This window comes from Podarcis melisellensis, assembly GCF_964234715.1.
Source record: "Podarcis melisellensis genome assembly, chromosome: 14".
NCBI classification, from domain to species: Eukaryota; Metazoa; Chordata; class Lepidosauria; order Squamata; family Lacertidae; genus Podarcis; species Podarcis melisellensis.
The window spans coordinates 47783451-47799233 of record NC_138546.1 but is presented as its reverse complement, the minus strand read 5'-3'; the positions used below and the strand labels follow the sequence as shown (position 1 = coordinate 47799233).

The window sequence follows — 15783 nt, the reverse complement described above, 5'->3', positions numbered from 1 at the left end:
CTCACTGCTTTCTTTTTTCCACTTCCCAAATTCTGAGAAGGGAGGCCTTTTAGTTTTCATCTGGGCATTGGCTCCTGAATGGCTCAGCTGTCACTGCCATCAATCATAGGGAATTATTTTTTTACAGTGTTCCTCATATTGGAGAAGCTTATTGAATCATTTCATAAATTATTAACACTGAATCAACAAGTTGCTTCAATATATTTTATGTTCACACAAACACTTCTGGATTTGCCATAGAGATGTCCTGAGTGGTGCCACAGTTCCATGGATATCCTCCAAATGTAGCAATTTCGCACAATATGGAAGTTATGCTTGTTTGCCTTAGTTGCTTTTTTATTATTTGCAGCATGACATCATCTTGCCGTTATTATCCCAAGACAATGGGCTGCTGTGTGCAACACTGAGTGCTGATTGTGCCTGTGTTGGGTGTGTGTCTGTGTGTTGAATAGCAAAGCGTTAAACGTTGCTATCACTCATGCAGCACCAGTCATCCAAACACAATATGCATATCCTGATACTAATGTATAGGGCTGCAATGCTGAATTGCTTACATGAGTCAGTAGAAAAGCATATTGATCAACTAAGGAAGTCGACTTTGAGAGTTGGAGAAACTGCAGATGGCAAGTGTCATCCCAGAAGAGACACTTCATCTTCTGGCTTGCACAGGAGGAGATGCCTCTTCCAAAATGGCAGCTGTTGTGACATATCACATGGGCATCATCTTAAAAACAAAGGAAGTGTGTATTTTGTGCCTGAACTGTTCTGCTCCTATGCAAATTCATGCATATTTTATTATTTCACTAATTGACTATAATTTCATTTAAAAGAACTGGAGGAAGGGGAAGCATTGTACACAGAAGACCCCAGGATGAAACCCAAATAGCATCACCAACTGAAAGGGTTGGGAAGCAGCAGGTGATGGGACAGAATCTCCACAGCCCTGAGACCCCCCTCCCCCCAGAGAGATGCAGCTGGTCAGGACAGAGGGTGGTGGGGACTGGATGGATAAAGGGTTTGATCTGGTTTAGGGCAGCTTCCACATGTACTTCTCTAATGTTTCTGTATAATTAAACAACTAAGATTTATTTTGCTCGGTAACCACTCTACTGTACTATCAATGTTTTGAGCCTGCAAGCTGAAATGTGCGCACATTCACACATGGGCTGCAATATAGAAAAGCAGAGGGTGGACTAATTGGGTGAAGAGGGAGTTTGCATCATAAATTGATTTTTTTTTAAGCATTGTGAACCTTGACTGTTCCAAACACAGACATATATTGGATCAGTGCTGATCTCTGTGAACCCGTTCAAGCAGATGCCATATTTTGGAGAGAAAGAAATTGAAATGTATCAAGGAGCTGTAAGTGATGATTTCTCTCTTAGCTTATTTCATTCTCAAAAAATGTTTGAAGGTTTGCTGATGCCAGTTGTCTCTTCTCTTTTTTCTTTTTTCTTTGTTTTTCTAAACAACAAAAACAGACAATTCACATGAAAAGAAAATGGATGTTAACAAAATAATATGAATACAAAAAAGGAGCTTTTCAGGATAAAGTCCTAAAGAAAGATTAAAAAAACAGGAGTAAATGAACAGGGTACAAGTGTGAAATTATTATTGGCTTCTGTGCACATCCGGGGGTGAAGCCAAACCGCTGGGGCACAAGCTTGGGCTGGCCAGATGACCAGACCTCCCTCTTGGCCTCATTGAAGTAGTCCAAAGGAAAGCAGAGCAATATGTTTGGCTGCAGGAGTTGCCGGAAGGAGGCATACAAGACATCATCTAACCATCTTAGGGCTCTGTTCTGGATTTGTGTAGGGTTTACTCCTTAGCCTTTTCTTCTCCTGAAGATATCCCACAAGGCGGCAGAGGTTTTGGATCAGAGTTTTCCTTCTCTTAGATGGACTACCTTCCATCGAGCCCCATCTGCCCCTCACTCCCCCTTCTTGACCATTGGATCCACTATTGCTCTCGTCCGCTCAATCCACTTCAATATCTCATTGCACCAAATTATCTGTTTCTAGAAGTTGGAAGCTGTCTGTCAGTTTCTGGATGCCCTTGGGGGGGGAGGTTAATGCTGTCCTGTTTAAATGACTGAGAAGTTATCTTTTTGTTGTTGATACGACCTTTCTTAGTAACAGTTTCATTTATTGCCTGGTGCTCCACATGTATTTCCCTCCCCATAGGCTCAGTATGAAAATCCACCACATATCTATGCTCTAGCGGACAATATGTACCGAAACATGATAATTGACAGAGAGAACCAATGTGTCATCATCAGGTAAGGACTTGCTCTTTAACCTCATGATTTGCATTTATGCCTTGGTTTGGATAAGGGGCACTGGACACAGTCTAGAAGCCCATCTTGCTTCTATTGCAAATAACTGTTAATGCCATGCTTGAGCAGACTTGCTTCAAAGTGTTGTATCTGACTCAGTGTAGGCCCACTGAATTAAATGGATATAAGGCAGTCACAGTTAACTTAGTCATGTGTGAGAGGGCGAGTGTGAGTCGCTTTGTGTGTGACAGTGAGTGAGCACTGTGGCTGATGAATAAAGAACATGAGTTTACCACCCAGAAAGCATCTGGCTTTTTGTGTCCCGAGCCTCCAGGTCTGTTCCACAGTCCAGGGCCCACCTCTCCCTTCCCTTGAGCCTCTCTGGTTGTTGTGTCCATCCTGTTAAATGTGTCTTGCTCAAGTGTCCACCATTCATTCTCATGTGGCCTTTCCACGTACCCAGTTCCTTTACATCCAGCCTCAATTCTGGGTGACAGTGCTAATCTACAAATCTTTGTCAGGGCCCCTTTTCTATTAGCTGGCTGATCTCTGTCAAAGACCCTTTGGATTATTTGGGAACAAGTCATTTCATTTGTTTTTTGGAAGGCTAATGTGATGCAAGAAGTACTGGCTGATATGTCATAAACTCCCAAGTACCTTCCTGCCCTTGAGCCACTAGTGGCCGACTCTGCATTTCAGAATTCTTTTGGGGTTATCTTTGTATGGGGTGGATATGTTGCTGTGGCAATAAATGAAATGCGGTCATCTTCAGGGTCCCTTTCCCTGCCATGCTCGATTATGCCCCACACATCCTTGGCCTGGGAGCAACCAGCCGTCTTTTATTTCCCAACGTATCATCATTGTGGCTTTTTGAGTCTATTTCTGGAATCTGAAGCTTAAAAATAAATGTACTCTTTACTGCTTACAGGAATTCTCCTTGAGTGCGGCTAGGGGTAAAGAAAAGAAACAGTGACGTGGTTAGAAATGCAGCTTCTTGTTTTGTGCTGTGCAACACACACGCGGCAGCGCTGTGGCCAAAGTGTTCTCCTCCATATCAACTTTATGACAGTCACCACTTAGGTCCCAGAATGACTGTGCTTGAAATAAAATTTTACCTTGAGCCATTGGATTGGTGGTTAGAAACATGGTCCCTACAGCAGATGAAATTACATTGCATATCAATTTGATAATATCTCAATTTATTAATAATAATAATACTAGCCCCTTCATCATAAAGTCCCAGGGTAGGCTGCAACAATTAAAAGGCAAGCAGCTCATCCACAGGAGTTGAAGGGGGCAACTGCAGCTATTTATAAGATGCTACTGGGCACTCAGGACCCAGATGGAGGAGGACTGTGAACCATTTGGGAAGCAGATCCCATTGTCTGATTTATTGGTTCAGAATGGGTCTGTGGACTAAACCTCATTTAAAGTACACCTCTGCAAAGGTGAGAAAGGCAGGCTTAAAACTAATACACAAGTGGCACTGAAACCCTGTTAGACACAGTTACACAAATCTAGACCTCTCTCCACTTTGCTGGAGGGGCTGTCCAGTCAAAGTCTTGGGGTGGCCATGTGGAAAAGTACAGAACGTGTGGGGCACCAACAGCAGCTGCCCAGTGCAGCATTAGGAACACAGAAAGCTGCCTTATATCTAGATCAGTATTGTCTATGATGATGATTAGCAGCAGCTCTCCAGTGTTTCAGGTAGGGACATTCTCTCAGCCCCACCTGGAGATGTCAAGGACTGAAACTGGGACATTCTAGCTTTTCTAGGAAGTAGCAGGCATGAGGTCCTTTGCCTTCTCAGCATTGTCGGGGGGGGGGGGTGTTTTGCAAATCAAGAGCTCAAAGGTCTTCCTAGATCCAAAGGTCAGTTCATGTGATAACTGGCTTTACCTTTGTGGATAATGGAGGAGTTCTGAGCCTGGGGAACATGGGTAGTGAACCTGTGGCCCCCCAGATGTTGTTTCTCCACCTCCCATCAGATCCAGCCAGTGTGGCCAATGGCCAGGGATGATGGCAGGTATAGTCCAGAAAAATCCGGAGTGCCATAGTTCCCCAGCTCTGTTGTAGAGAATAACAGAGGCCCAGACAATCAGGTGTGCTTGCCCTGTTGACCCCTGGAGCTGTGTTACAACAAAGAGGGTGTTGCACTTCATTGAATAACCCTTTAAAAATTAAACATGCAGTTGCTCAGATTTCATTATGGAAACACTTAATTTTACCTAGAAATCAGGGTGCTTGATACTACATGATTCCTTGGGTTCAGTTTTCAGCTTTTATATTTCAGCATTTAAATGCATCCTCCTCCTTCGGGAATTTTGTAATCCATCTCTTTGTGTGTTTGTAGTTTATTTGTCATGGCATTATTTTTTCTAACTTATTCTACTTTCGCTCTTCCAGTGAATATGGTGTTGCATCTTCTAGAACTTATGCATGGTTTGCGTGAATGTAAACAGCAGACTCAATACAATGGGTTGGGGGTTTTTTTTGCAGACCTCTCCACCCTATACAGTGGTACCTCGGGTTAAGAACTTAATTCGTTCCGGAGGTCCATTCTTAACCTGAAACTGTTCTTAACCTGAAGCACCACTTTATCTAATAGGGCCTCCTGCTGCTGCGCCACCGCCGGAACATGATTTCTGTTCTCATCCTGAAGCAAAGTTCTTAACCTGAAGCACTATTTCTGGGTTAGCGGAGTCTGTAACCTGAAGTGTATGTAACCTGAAGAGTATGTAACCTGAGGTACCACTGTACATGTATCTGATGGTGACATTGGAACAGGGCACAGTGGACTGAGCCTGTTCAATGCAACCTCCGTCAGCTAAACTCCTACTTTGTTCTGGCACCAAATCCTGCTTTGATTTTTCATTTAATTGTAATAGTACTAATGCATGGACTTCGTAATTTATTTAAGCATATAGTTGAGTCTGACTTCTCAGAGGCTGCTGAGCTGCCTGTGGCTGTTTCTCTTCTCCCTGCAGACCTCTCCAAATGGAATGCAGACTAATAATCATAGAATTGCAGAGTTGGAAGGGACCCCCAAGGATCATCTAGCCCAACCCCCTGCAATGCAGGAATCTCAACTAGGTCATAAATAGACAAGTGAGTCCTATTCAGCTCAATGGGACTTGTGTCTGAGTAAACATGACTACTGCCAGTCAGCTTTTGTTTTAACTATTTCACACAAGAATTGTTGCCATCCTCAGTGGCCACCTTTCCCCCCTCCATACCACAGACTCTTTGAATTTGGCACTACATGTAGGCATTATGCCACCTTTGATAGCTCAAATATCGCCTCCCCCTGCTCTCTTGGGATAGAGTCGTTTCTGTTAGAAGGCAGGTTTTAAATCTAATTTGTTGAGAATATGGCCGTGTGTTCTTTAAGTCCCCAAATCCTTAATTCTGTAATCGGGCTATTTATGCACTTCCTAACAAAAGCCATGTTTTTAAACATCTTGGAACTTCCTGTCAGCTGGTTGGTTGTTAAGTAATGTGTGTGAGCAGCTGTACTGGTCCCCCCCAAAATGATAAAAGCAAGCCAAATGAGTATTTAGAAACAGGATTTACAGAATGCTTTTTGAATTTTCAAAATGGCTTCACAGATGCTGGGAAGGCTCAGACATAGCATTGAAGTTTAATCCTAAGGAAGCCTGCTTTGCAGCTTCTATAACTGCTGGGGTTTCAGTGTTGTATTTTTAGCTGTTCCTATTGTTCACATTGATTTATAGTTTCAATTGCTTTCAGTTGATTTTATGTGAGCTGTGCATTGTAATTTATGCATTATACTCCACCCTGGGATCTATTACAATGAAGGGCAGGCTTCAAATAATAGGCTTGTGGGCTCTCGCCTGCTCAGGAACAGCCACAAACAGAGGTTTAGAAGCATTACTTTCTGTTTTCAACTAACTGTGGCTTCAATACCTCAAGAGCACCTGCTCTGCATGCAGAAGGACCCCCGGATTCAATGACTGACCTCTCCAGTGAAAAGGGCCAGGCAAGAGAAGGACCATTTCCCACCAATAATCTTTCTCACCACTGATGGGCCCCTTTCAGGCATAGTACATGCCTGATTATCGTCTTCCAGAGCAACTACTCTATTCCCAATTTAAGAATGGAAAGCGTAATGTCAGTGGACAGCAAAAGAGGTTTAAGGCAAATCTTAAGGCAAATATTTAAAAATGTAATACAATCATACCTCATGTTACATCCACTTCATGTTACGTTCTTTCAGGTTACGTCCTGCGGCGGCCCGGAAGTACCGGAAAGGGTTACTTCCGGGTTTCGCCTCTCACACATGCGCAGAAGCGCAAAATGACATCACGCGCATGCACAGAAGCGGCGAATCGCAACCTGCGTGTGCGCAGACGCGTCGCTGCGGGTTGCGCTCTTTTCATGTTGCGGATCCCGTTTGTAACCAGAGGTGCCACTGTATAAACACCGACAAAGCCACTTCCGGCCTGCCCCAGGAGGTGGGGTTGCGGGCTTCACGCCCACCCCACGTGAGCAGGGGCTGGTCCCAGCCCCCGCGAGAGCAAGGGAATCCCGGCCGGGCCTGCCCCGGCCTGCAAGCACTACGGTTGGAGAACAGCCTTCACTAAAGGTGTCATGGACTTTGAAGAAGCACAAACTCAGGACGAAAGGGAGAAATGAGCTAAGAGGAGGGCACATTTGGCAAATCCTCACCAAGATCAACTCCTGCCCATAAACCTTTGTCCCCATTATGGAAGGATGTGCGGATTCAGAATTGCCCTCCATAGTCACATATGGGCATACTGTTAAGATCATATTCATAGAAGACAATCTTAACTCGGCTACGAGTGATCACGAAAGAAGAAGGAGTGGCCTGGCTCATAGCTCCTGTTCTGAGCCACCTCAGCACACCATCTCTTAAAAATAATGTTTTTTACTTAGGCCAACCAGTTTTTAAGAGTGCTAGAGAAAGCTTTTGTATTATATCAGCTTTCACCAACCAGGTGCCCTCCAGATGTTTCACATTACAACTTCCATCTGCCCCAGTATCGTACAACCATGCTAGCTGGGACTGATGGGAACTGTAGTCTGAAACATATGGAGGGCACCAGACTGGGCAAAGATGTATGATATCATGTCTGGTAGTAATCTAACTGGGACACTGGTGGCACTGTGGTCTATACCACTGAGCCTCTTGGGCTTGCCAATCGGAAGGTTGGCAGTTTGAATCTGCGTGATGGGGTGAGCTCCTTTGCTCTGTCCCAGCTTCTACCAACCTAGCAGTTCAAAAGCATACCAGTGCAAGTAGATAAATAGGTACCACTACTCTAAAACCAGCATCAAACTATGGTTTAACTGTAGCTGTTTTCCACAAGATTTGTTGGAGGCCACCAACATGGGCATCAGTAGCTTCTAGGCATGATGACTATATATGCTCCCTTCCTGGATCAGAGGCAGTATGCAGTTGAATACCAGTTCCACAGGATCATGAGCAGGGAGAGAGATGCTGTGCCTGTGCCCTGCTTGGGGGCTTCCCTTGATGGACATGGGCATCCTATGGTGACTAAGTAAGCCTTTGATCTGATCCAACAGCCAGGCTCTTCTTCTGTGAATCAAAATGTATATTATTAACCTATATATTATTTGTTTCTCCGTTATAATTTTTTGAAAATGTCCACTGAAATGAGGTAATGCAGAAAACAAAGGCTCTCTGTAAAACTTAGTCATCACTCTTGAGTGCTATACAGGATGCTTTTATTGCCCAAGTTTTTCTCTTTATGTTTTTTTTTAATGTTCAACACACATTGCAGTTTTTGGTAACTGTACATGGGAACACTTAATAGAGGCATCAAAAGTCCCTGAAATGGATATGGGATGCATTATGTTTCTCTCTCTCTCTCTCTTGTGTTCTTTTACCCCCAACCTTTAGTGGCTTTGAGTCACTTATAACTGCTTTGTTTTTTAAATTTAAGATACATGTTTTTGCAGAATGCTTCTGGTGAGCGATCCCTAAAGGGGGGATGGAATTAGAAAGGAGAGTGCACATTTTTATATGCTTATTGGAAAAGCAATAGAAGAGAGAGGAACTGGTGCACAACCACTCTAGAAAAATCCTTTTGCTGGAATGACCACAGTTCCCTGGAGGGATTTCACTGATATTTAAGAAGGGCTCGGAAAGAGTCAGGCCAGCAGGAATAGGATTCGCTTCTGGTTATTGCAGTTCATAAATATTGTACTGTTGTCTTGCTTAGTTTTACAGTTTTTATATTGAACAAATTTATCAGGTTCCTGATCAATAAAACTAGAATAAAAACATTGTGTGCAGATGTAAAGGAGATCAGATATAATGTGGGCTTGCATGCTTCCTTGTTCCATCACATGCAGAGATTAGAAGCCTCATTTTCTGGTTTTGTGCAAACTGTTGTTGTCTTTGCATCCAAAACTTGAAACTATGGGTTGCCTGCAAAGCAAGATTATACATTCACTTTGAACTGTAGTTTTCAATCCAAGAAGGTGGGCATACAATGCACAGGCGATAGTTCACCGGATGTGAATGAAATGACAAGTTAGAAGGGCTGCTGCAAAGCAAGAATGGAAGGGAATGGAAGAACGAATGCAAAGCAAGAATGGAAGAACGCATGAGGTTGAGGCTCGAGTCTGCTTGAACTTGTAATGCTAAAACCATGTATTTGGGGACTCTGCCTTTGGATGGCTTCAAATATATCCTACTTCTATTCCCTCCCCCAGTGGTGAAAGTGGTGCTGGGAAGACTGTGGCAGCTAAGTACATCATGAGTTACATCTCCAAAATATCAGGAGGAGGTCCAAAAGTGCAGGTAGGTGGATGCTGCTGGGAGAAGTATTTGTACCATTGACTTGGGGATGTATTTGTACCATTGATTGTCATCAGATGACATTCCCTTTGGACTCCTGTGTAGCTTGTTCATAGGCTCAGTGGGTTAATCTGAGGCTGAAACAAGTTGAAACTTGTTGAAAGGAGCCTTGGGTTAGTTAGGGGCATCTATTCTTGCTTATGGGATGCTGGTGGCACTGTGGGTTAAACCACAGAGCTTAGGACTTGCCAATCAGAAGGTCGGCGGTTTGAATCCCCGCGACGGGGTGAGCTCCCGTTGCTCAGTCCCAGCTCCTGCCAACCTAGCAGTTCAAAAGCACATCAAAGTGCAAGTAGATAAATTGTTACCGCTCCGGCTGGAAGGTAAATGGGGTTTCCTTGCTACTCTGGTTCACCAGAAGCGGCTTAGTCATGCTGGCCACATGACCCGGAAGCTGTCTGCGGACAAACGCCGGCTCCCTCGGCCCATAGAGCAAGATGAGCGCCGCAACCCCAGAGTAGGTCACGACTGGACCTAATGGTCAGGGGTACCTTTACCTTTACCTATTCCTGTTTGTTCATCTAATGGTATCATTAATCCTGTCAATATCTTAGTTCTACAGGGACTGGTGGGGGCTAATTCCTTCAGTGCTTCCTGATGTTCTTTTGACATAGACCTGTTCAGCTGTGTCCCTGTTGCCTCCCAGTCCTCACCCTCCACTCTGTAATGGATGAAGGCCCCTTCTCCATTGCTAACATACTCCCACTTGCCTTCCCTTGGCTCCACCCATTCAAAGCTGCTGTTTCCTGCTTAACTCATGGAAGCTCCATCCCGCCAGCATGGTTGGCTCAATGGAGCCTCCATGTTTGGGGGCAGTATAGCTCTGTGTTGCAATGCTGAGAACAAGCAATGGATTTTGAGGATGAGGTTTTTTTTTAAAAAAAATTATGTGTCCTTTTCAGTAGAGGGCTGTGCTGGAACAGCACCAGTGGACTGCTTCCACTGCCAATCAGTTTGACTTTACCTAAAACACTCAAATGCATTCATGTTTGCCCTTAAAAAATTTATTTGTTCTCATTTCTGCCTCTGTTTCCCCACGCTCCCACTAAAAGAAAGGAAATCCCAGTTTCCACCACTTCTGTTTGATCACAACCAGGCACCCCAGCATAGCGGGATGTGGCAGTCAATGGCAACTAGTCATGTTGGCTACATCACCTCCAACATCAATGGCAGTATGCTTGAGAGGGAGAGTGCTATTGCTGGTGGGCTTCCTAGAGGCATTGCATTGGAGACTGTAGGAAAAGAATGTTGGGTTTGGTCTGATCCAGCAGGGCTCTTCTTACTTAAGACAGCTCTCCCCTCCCCTCCCTAATTCTTTCTACTTACTGTATCTTGCTCTCCACTTCCAACGTAAAGAAGCAATGGGTGTGTATGTGACATTTCTAGAACACTGAAATCTGGTGGCCAGCTGCCCACCCTCTAGCCCTCCCATTCCCTATAATCCACACAGGCTCTCCTCTGTAGGAGGAATTGGACAGGGAGTCTCCTGACATCCTGTTGTGTACCTGTACAGGTACAGCAGTGCCAGTTCTGGAGGCTCAGAGCCTTCTCGGTCCTGAATGCCATCTTAAGTCAGAAAAAGGAACAGCCTGAAAATCAACCACTTTGACCCTTGCTGCGTGTACACTTCCTTTTCAGCCAGAGGTGTAGAGGAGTTGCAGCAACTGAAGGGTAAGGCAGGGAGCTAGCTGTGGCATCTGGCTGACAGGTGTCCATGAGATCACCAGCGGATGGGTAGATGGGCTATTTTAAGAGAACTAGTAGCTGTTTCCTCCTACCAAGCGGCTGCTGTCATTGCTCCTCAACTCCCTGCTGTTTATTTGCTTTACTGTACTCACATTGATTATGCCCTTCCTGTTTTCTTTCCATGGGAAACAATGATAACTGTCTGCATGATTTGGTCTCTGTTAGTAGTCAAAGAAACAGTGACTGGACGGAAATATGCACTGTGTTGTTTCTGGAATTGGTTTAATTGCGCACTATAAATAGCCTTTTCCGTTATTTTGGGGAAAATTCTACCGTTTTCTGCAAAAGCCAAAATGAAAACTGTACTCTTGCCAGAAAACAGGTGATGAAATGGGTACAGTTGTCTTTTGATTACTGGATTGGGTGCATGTATCTGTCTGTCTGTGAATATTAAAAGTCCACCTGCAACCTCATTGGAGGCCCTGTGCACCCATTTGAGGCTGGTGTCTGAAGGTGGATTTAATACATGAATAAGGTGCCTGAGACGGTCAAGTCACTTGTCCCTCTGCCTCATAACTTTCTTCTCTAAGAATGATCTCTGGTCCAGGCAGAGGCTTCATTCCATCTCTGTTCCACAAGATCCTTCTAATGTTCAGGTGCCTGGGAGCAAACCAGAGGCGTATGCCCTGCATCAGTTTTTCTTATCTTCAACCCTCCTTTTGACCAAGGGAGCAGGATTTGAACCTACAAGCACACCAGAGCTAAAACTACTGGGAGTGCCAGATCTAGACCATAGCTTTTGTTTACGCTGGATCCCCTCTGCCCAGAGTACGAGTCTGAAGAGCCCACTTGGATTTTGGCTGTAGGTAGAGGCAAAGGGAAGAAAGGTGAAAGGCCATTAAATATTTAGCAAGATTTCCCTGGAAGTGGTCTCCTGAGACTGCATTGTTTTCCCAGCTCCTGGTGAAATCAGGTCCCTCCTTCACAGAATTGAGAGTAATTTGGGGGGGGCACTGTAGCATCCTGTCCTCTTTATCCCTGCACCCCACAAATACAACAGGATTCCCTAATTATTGGGGCAGGTGAGTATCCATGGTTCTTTTGCCAAAACAATCCAGAAGACTCTGCAGCTCCCTGTGGGAACCTGTTCCTTGAAGATCATAAGGATTGCCTTGTTGGGACACATGTAAAGGCCCAACTAGCCCAGCACTGTTTAACAAAAACTTTTGGAAGGTTGTTTTTTTAACTAAGGTATTTTTTCTTATATGCAATTAACCTCATTTATTCTTTTCGCTCTAGCATGTGAAGGACATAATTCTGCAGTCTAATCCCCTTTTGGAAGCCTTTGGGAATGCCAAAACAGTTCGGAACAACAACTCCAGTAGATTTGTAAGTCCTCCATGGAAACTTGCAAAAGGGCCGCCACACTGAGAAAGAGGACACATTGCTTTGGGGGTGGAAAAGGGACATTCTCTCTCTCAGTACTTGGAATGAACTAATTTGGTTTAACTAGAATTAATTAGAAAATCTCTTAATTGCATCTGAAAGCAGTTCCTATAATTTCCAGGCAAACTGAACATAAGTTCTTTTTGTGCTGGGACTTTGGGGCATTTTTAATTCAATTCAATTTAAATTTAAATTTCATTGTTTATCTTCCTATATACATAAGAACGTAAAATGTTGCCATGCTCTGCAGCTGGTTTGAAAGCCTGATAGGAATGCCAGCCCAGTGAGAAATGCCAGCCCAGGCAAGCTGTTTGGAGAAGCACCTGCCCTCCCTCTGTTAAACTCATCGGCAGTAGGGTTTAACAGAGGGGTGCAGCCTGCAGGAGGGAGAAGGGAAAAGTGCTTCTTGACCCCACTCCATTAAGCCTTGCTTCAGGCAGTGTTGGCTAGCTGATGGGAGGATGGGAGCTCGCATCCACCCCATGACATGGGGGTGTGTGTGGTTGGCAAGTGGAGCGAGCAGAGGCAGGGTCCCTAGGGCAGGTGTTGCATTACGCTCTGTGTGCACACATTTTGATGTTTTCTTAGTCTTAAATATATATTTTACTTTAGCAGAGCAGCCTGTACAATTCTGTAGGCTTAAAAAAATGTCCAGGGTCACACGAATGAATTGTGAATTGAACTGCAAATTAATCTTTCATAATCCAAATTCATTTTTAGAGTGGGTGAACTGGAACTGGAGCAAATTCATTTGCAAAATGAACTTCCCAAGCACTGCTTCCTCCTTGTGTGAGTGGGAGGGATATTCAAAGAGAAGAAGGCCTGGAGATTCTGTGCAACCTTTTTTAGAGGGGATTCCCTTCACTCTCTGTGATTCAGATCAGCTTGCTTTTCTAAACTACTGACTCAGGACTGCTTTCTCTGTGCTTCATATCAACCAAGAAATGGAGTAACAGAATCCCCCCCCCCCCAATGTGTTGAGGATATTGATAGAACAGTGTGCAAAGAACAAAGGAGAACAAGGAGAGAGAGAGAGAGAGAGAGAGAGAGAGAGAGAGAGAGAGAGAGAGAGAGAGAGAGAGAGAGAGATTGAGATTGAAGGGGGAAGAGGTGCAAATGTTTGTGCCTTCTTTGTTCTGGAAGTATGAAGGAATATTTCTTCTTTGGGTTAGGACAGACAGAGTAGGGTTTCCCACCCTCTGCAATGTTGAAGGTGATATGATAAGTGTCATTGTACATGGTATGTACACTCATTTCGCCCCCACCCACCTCATTCTTGTCTCTGGTCTAATAGGTTTTATTTGTTTTGTCAAGGAAGTTGCAGAAATAAAACAATTACATACTCAATAACATAACACAATAAAATCATGCAGCACAGTTAACTAAAAAGTTGCCCGGACAAAAGGCCTTCTCCGTAGTGGTACCGGTCCAGTAGACTGCCCTCCCATCAGATATCAAGGAGATATAACGCTGAGGTCTTCTAAATCCGAAGGCAGCCCTGTATAGGGAAGTTTTTATGTTTGATGTATTTTTATATTTTGTTGAAAGCTGCCAGCATGGTTGGGGCAACCCAGTCAGATAAGTTTGTTGATGATGATGATGATGATGATAACATACACGCAAAATCTTTGCATTCAAAGGCCTGCTGAAAGAGGCAAGCCTTTAGCTTTTTAGTACCTTTAGCCATCTTAAATGTTTAGGAAACCTGGAAACCTGTTTGACCACAGTCAGAAAAGCAGTTTCTTTGGGTTCCTCCAGTTAATGAAATAAGGCAGGAGACTACAAGGGAGAGAGACTTTTTGCTAGTGGCCCAAGTTTCTCCTTAGCGGGCTGTACATTGGTTTTAAATCATTTTAGCTGTTGTGGCTTAGCCTGATCCTAGTTGCTTGTTTCCTACTATTGTGATATATTTTATTTTAGTTTCTGTGTGCTTCTAATAAATTGAGTTGTGTATTTATTGTTTATGTAAACCACACAAAGAACTTGGTTGGACGGGCGGCATACAGATGAAGTAAATAAATAAGGAGAGAGAGTCTCAAGGGTGTGGAAGAATAAAGGTTTAATGATGTATTTTGAGGGGAATATATATATTGGGGGAACTCAACTGTGTCCTCAACTGTGCTGGGTAAGCAGATGAATCCGGTCTTTCCCTCTATCCCTGTTACTTGTGATTTCCCTGTCCACTGTCATGCCACCTTTAATCCAAAACAAACACCCCCCCAGTTCTAGTCCCCCCTCCATTCTAGTTCAAGACCTCACATGGAAAGCTCTTGGAAGAATGCATACCATGCATAAAATTATTATCAGTCCTTCCCCCCCCCCCCAGAAAAATAGGTGCCAGTACTCACCATGAAGTTGTTACAGTAAGTGCCATACTTTTTAACAACAACAAAAGAGGTTCTGGTACTGCGTACCCTTGAATACTCCCTGAAAAAAACCACCGCACTGATTGTTATTATTATGCAACTTAAACCTTGCCTGCAACCAGTTGGCAAGGCCTAGTGTCATTGAGGCTAGTGTTTACTTCATCCACTTCTAGTGGTCTGCATCCTTTATGTCTTGCAGGGAAAATATTTTGAAATCCAGTTTAGTCCAGGTGGGGAACCAGATGGAGGCAAAATATCCAACTTCCTGCTGGAGAAGTCACGGGTGGTCATGAGGAATCCTGGGGAAAGGAGCTTCCACATTTTCTATCAGGTTAGCTACCTTTCGAGGAGGTTTGCGTTAGGCCTTTGGTTTTCTGTTGGAGTTCCTCTTGGGGGGCGGAGATGGGGTCCCTCTTTGGAATGTTGGGCACAATCCATGTCACAAGAATCTACTTTTGAGTAAGCCCCTTTGTAATGAACAGGAACTGCCCCTGTTTGTTTCCATATGTTAGGGGCCGGGAACCTTTCTTGAGTCTGAAAGCTGTGTTCTTTAGTGCAGCATCTCCTGGGGCAGTGATGTGGAGCCTCCAGCAGAAGTCCTAATTTGGCTGAAGAGGCCAGTTTTCCCTAAGCCACACCCACCTGCCCTACTGGTAAAAGTAGCCACAGGCAGATAAAGATACGGCTCCCAGCTGAAAGTGGGGTTTGCAGGTGCCCCTGACCAGCCCTGCCCACCTGTAAAAAATGGCCTGCAGAAGTTGGAGGATCCACTTCTCCCTCCTCCTTCTAAGGGGCTACATGATTGTGGTGGGTGGGGCCAGAGATAAAGTGGGTGGAGCAATAGATGTGATTCTAACCTTTGTACAATCGGCTTCATTCCAGCCACACAAAGGTCAGAAGCTTCTCTACTGACTTGGGACTATTTTCTGCTCTTTGTCCTGCAGATGATTGAAGGTGCCTCCACTGAGCAGAAATCCAGCCTCGGCATCACCAGCATGGACTATTACCACTACTTAAGCCTCTCAGGATCCTACAAAGTGGAGGATATTAATGACAAATCTGATTTCCAGGAAACTTTGGTAAATTCTTCACAATCTTACTACCTCTCCCCTCAATAACATTCCAGCTTAAGTAAAAACAAT

The 15783-nt window shown here is 44.3% G+C and overlaps 1 protein-coding gene across 1 annotated transcript in view; it reads left to right on the top strand.

Moving 5' to 3' along the window:
- Positions 1-15783, top strand: part of MYO1E (myosin IE) — a 106262-nt gene that overhangs the window by 39443 nt on the left and 51036 nt on the right. Inside the window, exons 3-8 of the mRNA XM_081887614.1 lie at positions 1273-1362; positions 2184-2278; positions 8999-9086; positions 12129-12218; positions 14841-14972; positions 15586-15720. Of these exons, the coding sequence (XP_081743740.1) occupies positions 1273-1362; positions 2184-2278; positions 8999-9086; positions 12129-12218; positions 14841-14972; positions 15586-15720 (630 nt within the window). The remainder of the gene's footprint in view (positions 1-1272; positions 1363-2183; positions 2279-8998; positions 9087-12128; positions 12219-14840; positions 14973-15585; positions 15721-15783) is intronic.